Source organism: Gossypium hirsutum, chromosome A09 (assembly GCF_007990345.1).
Source record: "Gossypium hirsutum isolate 1008001.06 chromosome A09, Gossypium_hirsutum_v2.1, whole genome shotgun sequence".
Classification (NCBI taxonomy): Eukaryota; Viridiplantae; Streptophyta; class Magnoliopsida; order Malvales; family Malvaceae; genus Gossypium; species Gossypium hirsutum.
In genome coordinates, this window is record NC_053432.1 from 71,692,748 (window position 1) to 71,705,992 (window position 13,245).

Below are 13,245 nucleotides of genomic sequence, written 5' to 3' on the forward strand. Positions count from 1 at the left end.
CCATTTTTGCCTTGGTTTTCTGTCTTTGTTTCCTCTTTTTTTTCACAGGTAATCAAGGTGTTGGGGTTTTAGGGGCTGATACGGTTATTGGGTTTAGTGTATGTGTTGGGCTTCGGGTGTATTTGGGTTACACGGGTCAGTCCATTATGCTTAGACATTGGGCCCCAACTGTTTGGGCTTTGTAACCTGGACTTTTAATGGATTGTTTAATAAATAAATAATTATTTATTTATCTATTTTCTTTTGCCTTATTTAAGCGCGGTCAAATTTGGGCTATTACAGCTGCCCCTCTTTGCTCATTGCTGTGTGATGGGAATCGAGCAAAGACTCATAGAAAGACCAAATTTGACTGGTCTTATCAAATCATGGTTCTCAATCTGCTTAATGTAAACTCAAGATTGTCATGTTGATATCTTCGATCTGCTCTCCGCCGAACACAGAGATGCCAAATTTGCTTCTTCGATTTGTTCTCTGACAATACAGAGATGCCAAATCATCTTAGATTTGCTTCATCGTAAGCACGTGAAAGCCAAATCAGCTACGTCTTCGATTTGTTCCTTGTAAACACAAGAATGCCAAATCATCTTGGATCTTCTTCAGTATAATCATCTGAAGGTGAGATCTGCAATGTATCTGCTCCCCGTCGAAGTGGAGATGCCAGACTTCGATTTGTTCTCTAGCAATACAGAGATGCCAAATCATCATACATTTGCTTTATCGTAAACACGTGAAAGCCAAATCAGCTATGTTTTTTATTCGCTCCTTGTAAGTACAAGGATGCCAAATCATCTTGGATCTTCTTCGGTATAAACATCTGAACGTGATCTGTTATGTATCTGCTCTCTGTCGAATATGGAGATGCAAGACTTTGATTTGTTCCCTGACAATACAGAGATGCCAAATCATCTTAGATTTGCTTCAACGTAAGTACGTGAAAACCAAATCAGCTATGTCTTCAATTTGTTCCTTGTAAACACAAGGATACCAAACCATCTTGGATCTACTTCAGTATAAACATCTGAAGGTTGGATCTGCTATGCTGCAGCCTATTACCCTACCACTTAAGGGATTAAGGCGCGTCGTCTTTGATAACCTGTAGAATGATTATGCCTGATAATTAGGATGCTATGATCGAAGTGAGTCGAATGTTCCTAATTAAACATGTTACGATGCAAAATGTTGTGAACATGACTCCTATCCTAAACGTCATCACTCATTCCTTCATTTGTCTTTTCTTTTCTCAAAGTATTATTCTTGCTCAGCCTGTAGGCCTGTACTCCCTCCTCCAATGCTACGATCCATTGAGGATGTCTGTAAAATAATCTTTTCTTGGAATTGAATCATTGGTTTTGTCCATTTTCCTTTTGGACTGGAAGAAAGAAATTCCTCCAGTTCCTTCATTCCTTACTTACGTAAATTTCTCGAACAATTGTCTTGTTTTAGTTTCTTGTATTATCTAGAAATTCCAGTGTCATGTGCAAAACTTTTTTTATGAACATATTTAGTTCATCTATCATTATTTCCATACTCAAAGAACAATGGAAGATGAATAAACTCTAAGAATAATTGTATTTGAATGAATTATCGAAAAAGATACAAAGAAAATTAATCTGAAAGCTTATCTTTGAGAAAAGAAAGAAAAAAATCTAAAGATAGCAAACAGGCCAAAATTAGATGCCCTAGATATCACTGCTTGAGCGCTTATACATCAACTTCATGAAGGCATGTGTTTAGAAGATTCAAAGTACTCTGTCGATGCCCCAGTATGCAACGTTCTTCGTTCTTTGTTGAGTAAGATTACCGGATGCTTCAAAATTTGAGTCGCCCTTTCGGGTTTTCAACTCAAAGCCCCTTTGGTCACAAGGCGCCCTTTGTGGGTTTTCACCTGGACCTCTCCTTCTTCTTTTTTTTTAAAATCTCAAGGAGCCCTTTGCGGGTTTTCACCTTGGATTCTCTTCTCCTTTAGACAAAGTATTTTTTAACTAAGTCTGAGTTCACTGGGTTGGGTAAACTTTTCCCATCCATTTCCATTAAGATCAATGCACCGCCAGAGAAAGCTTTCTTCACGATATACGGCCCCTCCCAATTCGACATTCATTTCCCCCTAAAGTCCTTTTGAATAGGAAGGATCTTTTTCAGTACAAGGTCTCCTTCATGGAACTCTCATGGTCAAACTTTCTTATCATAAGCTCGCATCATTTGCTTTTGATACATCTGACCATGTCGAATTGCTCTTAGCCTCTTTTCCTCAATCAAGTTCAACTGGTCATATCGGGATTGAACCCATTCAGCTTCATCTAACCTTATCTCCGTCAAAATTCGAAGAGAATGTATTTCTACTTCAATAGGTAACACTGCTTCCATCGCATAAACTAACGAGAATGGGGTTGCCCTAGTAGAGGTTCTGACAGACGTTCGATAGGCCAAGAGTGCAAACAGTAACTTCTCATGCCAATCTCTATAGGTCTCAGTCATCTTCCCCACTATTTTCTTAATGTTCTTATTGGTGGCCTCCACTGCCCCATTCATTTTTGGATGATAAGGAGAAGAATTGTGATGTTTGATCTTGAACTGGTCGCAAACCTCTGCTATTGTTTTGTTGTTCAAGTTCAATGCATTGTCGGATATGATCTTCTCAGGCATTCCATACCGACAAATGATCTCCTTCTTCAAGAATCGACTCACAGCTGACTTAGTAACATTTTCATAAGAAGTGGCCTCTACCTATTTTGTAAAGTAGTCAATTACCACGAAGATAAATCGATGTCCATTCTAAGCTTTCGGTGATATTGTCCAATGACATTTATGCCCCACATGGAAAAAGGCCATGGAGAAGTCATAACATGCAAAGGTGAAGGTGGTACATGAATTTTGTCCCCATAAATCTGACACTTATGGCATTTCTTGGTATAGTTGATACAGTCCCCTTCCATAGTAGCCCAATAATAGCCAAACCTCATGATTTGCCTTGCCATCGTGAACCCATTTGCATGCGTCCCACATGCACCTTCATGAACTTCTTCTAAAATCAGCTTAGCTTCCACAGCATCAACACATCTCAAAAGTACTTGGTATTTCCTTCTTTTGTACAGGATATCCCCATCCAAGCATAGTTGCAAGCCAACCTTCTCAAAGTTCGTTTTTCATTTTCATTGGCCTATTCAGGGTATTAACGATCCCTCACATATCGTAATATATCTTGATACTAAGGGTTATCATCCTTTTCCTTCCTCTCAATGTTACAACAATAAGCTGGAGCCTCGTAGACACTCATTTGAATTGGTGTCATCTCTTCCTCTTTATTCGCCTTAATCATTGAGGTCAAGGTTGCTAAAGCGTCTGCCATCTGATTCTCGTCTCGTGGGAGATAATTGAAGGTGATATCATCAAACTCCTCAAGTAACCCCAAAACTGCCTTTCGATAATTCATCAATTTAGGGTCTCTTGTTTCCCATTCACCTCTAAGCTGATAAATTACCAACGCAGAATCTCCATATACTTCTAGGGTTTTTATACATTGCTCTATGGTTGCTTGAAGTCCTATAATGCATGCTTCATACTCAGCCATATTGTTCGTGCAATCAAAGTCCAACTTGCACGTAAATGGGTAATGATCACCATTCGAGGAGACTAAGACTGCCCCAATTCCATTTCCGACTACATTAGAAGCCCCATCAAAATTTAGCTTCCAAGGAGAATCTTCGATCGTTGCTATACACATTAACTCCTCATTTGAAAAATCAAAGTTCAATGGCTCATAATCTTCTGGAGCCCTACTGGCCAAAAAGTCTGCTACCGCACTTCCTTTGATAGCCTTCTGACTTATATAGACTATATCAAACTCTGAAAGCAAAATTTGCCATCTCGCCATTCTCTCATTTAGATCCGTTGACTTCATCATGTATTTCAATGGATCAAGCTTTGAGATGAGCCAAGTGGTATGGTATAGCATGTACTGTCTTAATCTCCGAGTTGTCCAAATCAGCACACAGCACAACTTTTCAATTAGTGGATATCTCATTTCACCGTCAGTGAATTTCTTACTGAGGTAATAAATTGTCTTTTCCTTTTTCCCTGACTCGTCATGCTAACCAAGCACACATCCCATAGAATTACTGAACACTGACAAGTACAGTATTAACGGTTTATCTAGGCTAAGTGGAGATAATATCGGAGCATTCAACAAATACTGCTTGACCTTTTCAAAAGCATTCTGGCATTCATCATCCAAAGTACCTTGATTGTGCTTTCTGAGGAGGCGAAAGATAGGAGTACATTTTTGAGTTAGTTGTGAAATGAACCGAGCGATGTATTTCAACCTTCCTAGGAATCCTCGAACTTCTTTTTGAGTTTGTGGTGGAGGCAATTCTCGTATTGCTCTAACTTTATCTGAATCAACTTCTATTCCCTTTTCACTGACTACGAAACCCAATAGCTTTCCCGATCGGGCTCCAAAGGTACACTTTGCTGGATTGAGCTTCAACTAGAATTTTCTCAATCTCAAGAACAATCTTCTCAAGACCTCAATATGCTCTTTTTCTGTACGCGACTTGGCAATAATATCATCAACATATACCTCAATATCCTTATACATCATGTCGTGAAACAAGTTTACCATGGCCCGTTGGTACGTTGCCCCTGTATTTTTCAACCCAAAAGGCATTACCATATAACAAAAAGTGCCCCACAATGTTATGAATGTGGTTTTATCCATGTCCTCAAGATGCATCTTTATCTGATTGTATCCTGAGAAACCATCCATGAAAGAGAACAATGAATATCCTGCTATGTTGTCCACCAAAGTGTCTATGTGTGGCAGGGGGAAATTATCTTTGGGGCTAGCTTTATTTAAATCTCTGTAATCAACGCACATTCGTACCTTCCCGTCCTTCTTAGGGACCGGCACAATATTAGCTACCCATTCGGAGTACTTGACCTCTTGTAAGAATCTTCATTGAACTGCTTCTTGGCCTCATCTTTTATTTTTAGAACAATGTCTGGCCGCATTCTCCGCAACTTCTGTTAGACTGGTTTGCAATCCTGTCTTATCGGAAGACGATGTACTACAATGTCAGTACTCAATCCGGGCATATCTTGATATGACCAGGCGATGATATCATTGAACTCTCGAAGCAACTCAACCAGACCATGCCTTGTGTCCTCGGTAATCAATGTTCCAATTTTCAACTCCTTCCCTTCCTCTAGGGCTATATTCTCTATTGCCTCTTTCTCATGTGGCATGATTTGTTTCTCCTCCTGCTTTACCATTCTTAACAGATCAAGAGATACGTCACAATCTTGAACATCTTCAAAATCCTGAGGTTCCTCTAAACACATGTCTTGTTCGCAAAAGAAATCAGGAGCTGCAGTATCAGTGCTCATATCATTGATATCTAGGAACCTGTGGGGGTATGAAAGAATATACAAAGAATGAATGAATCTAAGAATGATTGTTTATGTGCTATGAATAAAAGAATAAGGATTGCCAAAATTTAAAGGAATATTGGTTGATAAAATGATACAATACTCGTTTAAATTGATAAAAGTTATGTTTTATTTAAATAATAATAGATGAACATGAGCCTATTTTCACAAACGTAATCTTACTACTCATAGGCTCTAGAGTAATAGACATGTTTCGAGAATTACTCTGAAAAATTCCTAAAGACTACAGGAAGATCCTCCGCAGTCCAATTGTTCAGAGAGCTCCCCGGTTCGTAAGGGCGAATGCCCTCGAGGTTTTTTTGTTCTAATCCCTCATTGTGTACAGTATTAATTTGATGACTTTCTTCTACCAGTAACCCTCCTGACCTAAAGGATTTGGATATAAATGGGAATGTCATCGGTTCCCACTCCACTTCTCCTCCGTTCAAACGCACCTTTCTTCTCGCTTTGCGTCTCTCAATCTCTTGCCTCTTGTGCTTATGGTCCGGCTTGAAGCCCAAACCAAAGCAATCTTTCTTCTCCATCAGTCTTGGGATTTGAACCCCTCCTTGCAACTGTCTTCCTAGCCTTTTTCTTAGTAATGCTCTCTTCCCCATCATCATTTGCAGAGCCATCCTTACTGCTCTAGACATTTTGGGTACCAGCACCTCACTTCCTTCCAAAATGAAAGTTGCATTGATGATTTCTAAAGAGCGAAAAGAACACTCAATAGCCTCTTCATTCGCCTCGACATAAGGGGCCTTGCTAGAGACTGCTGCTATAATGTCCTCCTCCGTATTGATGGTTATTAACCATCCATCTGTCACTAACTTCAATTTTTGGTGCAATGAGGAGGGCACCGCTCCTGCCGAGTGTATCCTTGGTCTCCCCAATAAACAATTATAGGAGGGCTTGATATCCATCACCAAGAAATCAACTTCATATGTATTTGGCCCAATTTCAAAAGGGATGTCGATTCATCCCATCACTTTTCTTTCAGTTCCATCAAAAGCTCTTACCACGTTGTGACATGTTTTCATATGTGAACTGCCAATGGGTAATCTGTTCAATGTGGATAATGGAAGGACGTTCAAAGCAGACCCATTATCAAAAAGTACACCTGGCAGCGTGTATCCTTTGCATCAAGTAGTGATGTGTAAGGCTTTGGTTGACCCTATGCCCCCAGGTAGAATTTCATCATCATTGAAGTAGATGAAATTATCAGCACTGATGTTATTTACCAACCGGTCTAACTTGTTAACGGATATGTCGTGGGTGACATATGTTTCGTTAAGCACCTTCCATAATGCATCCCGATGTAACTCAGAACTCAGAAGTAAGGCTAATACTGATATACGCGCTGGCTGCTTACGCAACTGCTCGACCACACTATACTCGCTATGCTTAAGGAACTTTAGAAACTCCTTAGCCTCCTTCTCCTTCACCGACTCATTGATGGGTACTTCGGTCTCTTTCTCTTTCTCAACCTCGACACCTTTTGTCTTTGTGGGTTCCACTCTGATGCCCCATGTATCATAACGTTTCCCACTCCGCGTATGGGAACCTTCATTTTGTACGCCCCTAGACGCACTGGCTATACTCTCCCCTTCAGGCACTGTTACACTGTAATCATAACTCCATGGTACCCTCTTGTCATCCTTGTAAGAGAAAGGATTGGGTTTATGGATGACAACCCTGGGCCCGGTTTGCTCCCTCACTTTATTATTCCCCGGTAAGAAAATAATAATTCTTGGCCAGCTGGTTCCTTATCGTTCATTTTCCAGCACACATATTTGTCTTTTGTAAGAACTACCCTCAAAAATCTGTAGCTCTTTGTTAAACATAAGACCTTGCACCATGGCCTTGAACTCCTCACAATTTTGGATCATATGACCCACCTCTTCATGGAATTCACAATAATTCTCTATTCCTCTTCTACCTTTTCCAGAGGTCAACATACCTCTCTTCACCATCTCCTCATAAATTACTTTCATGGGTGTCTTCACCTCAGCAATATCCTCCCTGATTCTTCCTTCCCTTGTTCATCGATGGCATTCACTCCTTGATTGCCATGATCTGTTAACAGATTTTCAGTATTAGGGGTACTGTCGAATTTCACAACCTCCATCTTGATAAGCCTCTTCACGACCTTCTTGAATCCGGTGCAATTTTCAATCGAATGCCCTGGTATTCCCGCATGATATTCGCATTTAGCATTTGTATCATACCATTTGGGGTACGGTGGCTGTAGTGGTTTTAAGTGAAATGGAGCAATGGCATGTGCATCGTATAAGCTTTGATAAAGCTCACGATACGTCACAGGGATAGGCGTGAATTGTATCCTTTCCGAATTCTGTCTTGTGCCCGATTCCTGTCTTCGAGTACTTTGTTGCTCGACCTCAGCTGCTTTGATTTGACCAACTGTGATTGTCCTCGAGTTGTGGCTATTCACCTCGTTGTCCTTTCTCCTTGGGGCTGATCTTTTTGCCGTTTCCCCCCTCAATTTTACCGCCCCTTATGGTGTTCTCAATCATCTCTCCTGCCATAACCATATTCGCGAAACTCTTCGTGGTGCTTCCAATCATGTGAGTGATGAACGGCGTCTTTAAAGTGTTGATAAATAACATGGTGGTCTCCTTTTCTAACAGTGGTGGTTGTACTTGCATTGCCACCTTCCTCCATCGTTGTGCATATTGCCTAAAACTTTCATTAGACTTTTTCTCCATGTTTTGAAGCGTGATCCTGTCTGACGTCATATCAGTCACATGGTTGTACTATTGCGTGAAGGCTTGTGTAAGATCTCTCCATGAACCGATTCTTGCACGGCTAAACTGATTGTACCACCTCGTCGCTGCTCCTATTAAGCTATCTTGAAAACAATGGATCAATAGTTGATCATTGTTCACATACCCAGTCATTCTCCTACAAAACATTGTTATGTGTGCCTCTGGGCAAGTAGTCTCGTTGTACTTTTCGAACTCCGGCATCTTGAATTTGTAAGGAAGTACCAAGTCTGGGACCAAACTTAAGTCTTTGGCATCGATCCCATGATGATTTCCAGCGCCTTCCAAAACCCTAAATTTCTCTTCCAACCACTTGCAACGATCCTCCAACTGTTTTGAGGATTCAGTTACCATTCTTTCCCCCTCCATCATATCAGATCAAGAGTGATAAGGTTGATCAGGCTATCACCCAAATTATTTCCCGACCCAGATGGGAAATTCATGGGGATTCCAACATCAACCAGCCCATGTTGAGGTCTCACAGTGACAGATGGCCTTCTAGGAGGTGCCTCGGTTTGCAGTGGCACATGAGGCGGAGTAAAACCAAGAGGAGGACCCTCATTCTCCTATTCAGTGATTGCCATGGGAGCTTTTCCTTTATCAGTGGCCCTTAACAGCTGAGCCATTTCAGCCATCATATTCCTCTGAGCCTCTAGCATTTGCTCCCTCATGTCATTCTGTATTTTGGCCAATTGTTCTTGCAATTGGTCTTGCATATCCTTTTGCAATTGTTCGAACATTTGATCCATACTCTTAGTTTTAGTGCGAGTGTCGTAAGAATGTGTGATTTCTAGATTTTCTTTTCTACCTCTCTGGAATTAAATTTTAACTAATTAGGGTCTTTCTATAACTTTGAATGCATATAATGTAGTGTAATGCAAATGCATAAATGCAAAAAGGCATCGATTCTGATTCAATCTCATTTAGAAAAATTTATTTAGAAAAAGAATATCTTTACATATAAATGGATTACATATACGCCTTTGCCTTAAGGCCCAAAGTTTTAACTTTATCTAATAAAAGGGTTAACTCTCGACCTTTATCAGACGCTGACTCATACATCATACTCAAAGCGTCAGCTTGCACTACTAAGTCTCGAACATATTCAGCAACCTCTCGGATCTAAGCTATAGTCTCCCTAATAATGTAATCCCTATCTCTGACTTGACTTTTAACTTGATGGAGATCTTCTTTGAGATAATCTTCTTGCGCCTCGAGCTGTTCAATCCGAAGTTTACCATCATGCAATGCCACTTCCAAATCTTCAACCTTACCTTTTAGCTCTTCTAACTCGACCGTAGGATTATGGTTTCAGTGCCAACGAAGGGATCTTCCAAGCTCAGTTACTTTAGTCTTCAACCCTTTATTCTCTTTCTCTAATGCCAAATTCTGCGACCGCATCTCTTGGCACTTCTTCTCTCAATACTCGACTCTAGCTTTTTCCTCTTGAACTTCTTTCTGCCACTGTTCCGAAGACCTTCCTAACGCCACTCGCTTTAAAGATATTTGTGCCTTATTATACTCCTCTTTTAAATCATCTCAGTCTTCCTCAACCTTCCTCTTTTCCTTCCTACCCTTTTCAACCTCCTTCTTTTGCAGGTCGACATCTAGACTCAGGTACATTTTCTCCTCCTCGAGCTTTTCTATCTTCTTTTCGAGTTCCAAATTCTTTCTCTTAAATTCTTGCTTCATGATATCAAGCTCTGAGGGCATCACTTGTAGATATTCCTCCATTGGTCGAACTTCCTCCATTTTTGTCATAGGGACATTATCGTTAATCCTTCTACTCCTCCACTCGACATATTCCGGTGTCGTAGCAGGATTAATGGCCACTCCCTTCAACTGATAAGTCTTGTTCCAAGTACTTGAAACTTCGCTAACCTTCTTCTTGTAATCGGCTCCTCTGTATACAAACTCACTTTGAGCTAACCCCTGAGTCACTGGTACAAACTGTCTTAATCCATACTGCCTCAACACGAGCAAAGGGGCATAACCAATAGCACCCCAAATTCCTAACAGGGGAACCCAATCAAAGCTGCCACATTGATAAAGTATCTCACCAGGAACCATCCATGGAGCTCTCCACTCAACATCCTCTAATTGAAGATTCCGAAGTAATGCTATCAAATTCTCTTCCGGCACATCCACTTTTCTAGACGAGGCTACTATATCTTTCACTGGGGAGTAGTTCTCAAAGAAAACTCGACAAACAATCCTATCAATCAACCGGAAGTGACTGTAGAACCAAGCCAAAAGTAACTGAGCACATCCTATAAACCTGCCTGCACCAGCCCTCTTACATGCACCTAAGGACCTGAATGTTTCTGCCAAAATCGCAGGGATGGAAGTGACCCTTTTGCTGAGTCGATGAAAAAGATCCGTGGTTGCCTCGTCCAAATATCCCAAAGCCCTAGGGAAAACCATCAGTCCATACAAACTTAAAGCAAAAATGTCTACCTTCTTCGTCTCATCAGGGTGTGTCAAAATCAAATCTTTCAAAGCGTCCCACAAAATGCACTTGCACTCACCCTTCTCTTTAATTCTGGCCGTGATCCACTGTTCGCTCATCTCTGTAATGGCCATTAATTTCTTCCAAAAGGTAGGGACACAAGCAGCTCGAGAATAGATCCTATCACTCTGAAACCTAGGATAATGAAGTAAGGCGGTGTACTCCTCCACGGTAGGTACCAAGTCTACTTCCCCAAAGGTGAAACAAGTATACGCCGGGTTCCAAAACTGAGCAAGGGCTCAGAATAAGTGCTCATTTACCTGAATATCAAGCAAGTAAGGTAAATCTTCGTAATTATCGTAGAATAACTGCTTGGTCTCATTGCCCCACTGATCCCAAATTTCCTTAAGCTCTTGGAGATTATTATGTGTGACACTTATACGAGTATAATCTGGCAGCTCTGATACATATCCCATAGTTATAATGTCTCCCTTTTCTAGTTGAGTTTGCTCTGACCATCTATGAACATCGGTGTTGCCCTCCACTCTATTAAGAAGTCCGTTCTCCATAATAAAACTTCCTAACTTAGAAACTGGCCGTGAATCGATACCTTTGTAAATGCAAAATGACATGCAAACACAAGAAAAGAATAGTAAGTATCACATGATATCAATAAATCTCAACGATATTTTATAAGGGTAATATCTAAAGTTCAACTCTAACTAAGTTGGGTTCTTACGGTTTTTCTATATGAGGTTGGTTCTAAAGTTTAGGGTACCCGAACCAGCAAATTTCTCGATTCTCACCCATTATAGGCTCATTTGAATCGAGTTCAGTTTAGGGGAATACATTTCCCTATGGCTACACGGAGATGAAAATCTAACGAAACCACAGGTACGGATATATCCCGAAAGTGATCCACTATCCTGCACGGAGGCGAAAACCTCACGAAGGCGTAGTTTCTCACTCCCACTTAAGGGTGTGACCACAACGGTCATGCAAATGCAATGCGTATCAGAATATAGCAACACATGAAATAATACAAACATATGTAGTGCAAAGAGGATTAAATTTTAAAATTTTTAATTTCCGACACTAAGACAAGTGATAATCAATTACACGGCTTGACTCTCTTATTGGTCCCCAGCGGAGTGGCCAAGCTGTCGAAACCATTTTTAAAATTGAGTTTTGGAAAATGGGAATCGACTTTGAGAAAAACGAAAACGGGAGCCGCCACCAATCTTTTTAGGTGTGATTGGATCACCTTTAAAACATTTTGTTTTAAAATCATTAGTTTTGGTCTACGAAATAAAAAGAACGAGTTCAGGAGTCGGTTACGTACGAGGAAGGATTAGCACACTCGTAACGCCCAAAAATTGGTACCTAATTAATTATCAAATGTCTTTAAGGTCAGAAATTTAAAAGTTTTAAGATGCAATCCTCTTTAGAATATTTGATTTTTGAAAATTAGGGTTCACTTGTATCAAATAAATCAAAATATTACATCCAATAAGTTAGGACACAATATTTTTAAGATATTTTACACTAAGTTAGCCTTTTTGGAAATCCTTATCTCGAAACGACAAAACGCCACATCCAGTAAGTTAGGACACAACGCTTTGAAATTCCAAGACAGTTGCTCGTATTTTGAAAATTTTTAAAAACTTAGAAGGTACTTGACTATTCGAACTCAACGAGAAAAATTGAAACCCAATAAGTTAGGGCACTACTTTTCTCGAAGCTTCCAAACACCAAGCATTGCCTTTTATTTTTAAAAACTTTGGAATCTTGTTTTTTAATCGATGCATGAAGGAGCATATTAACATTATAGAACATCATACAAGATAACATATTATCTTAATAGGCAAGTAAAAGCATGAACTTAAACAAATTTTAAACAACAAACATGGCAAATTTAAAGCATGTAAAACATACATACAAACATATACGACATGCATTAAAAATGAATAAGTAAACATATATAAACATATAAGGTATACTCTATTTTTTTTTTTAAATAATAGACAAGAGATGATGCATGGCATACAATTTAACATAGACATGCCTAAAATAATCCCAACATACATGTCAATTCTAAAATACAACTCTCAATAATAATTATAAATGATATGTAAGATTTAATCAACTAAACAATATCAAAATAAGAGAAATACAAAGACAAAAAAATGTATAAAAAATAATTAGAAATAAGACATTTAAAAGTATAATATAAGAATGATAAAAGAGAACCCCCTTCTTTAAAAAATATTTATATTTAGATTATATTATAAGGTATAATAGCTATACATAAAAATGTTCTAAGTATTAACATTACATTTATTTATAAGGTTTTGGAAATATATCATTAATAAATAATAATGCATGCTTTATAATAAAATAAAGGTAATGTAAAGAAATATAGCATAACATATCGTGTATAACACAATTTACAAATAAAAATATATAATGATATAAATTATGAAAATATATAATACAATGTATATAATATAATATATAAAAAATATCTTGAAATATGATAAAATATAATATGTGATGAATATATAAATAGAATATAATATGATGAGGGAT

General features: G+C 39.1%; 1 protein-coding gene across 1 annotated transcript; it reads right to left on the reverse strand.

The window, feature by feature from the left end:
• Positions 1-9,746: 9,746 nt before the first annotated feature.
• Positions 9,747-11,225, reverse strand: LOC107890116 (uncharacterized). Its single transcript, XM_016814626.2, has 2 exons — positions 10,977-11,225; positions 9,747-10,943 (listed from the first exon to the last, which is right to left on the reverse strand). Exons 1-2 carry the CDS (start codon positions 11,223-11,225, stop codon positions 9,747-9,749), a joined length of 1,446 nt encoding a protein of 481 aa, XP_016670115.2.
• Between the last annotated feature and the right edge of the window lie 2,020 nt (positions 11,226-13,245).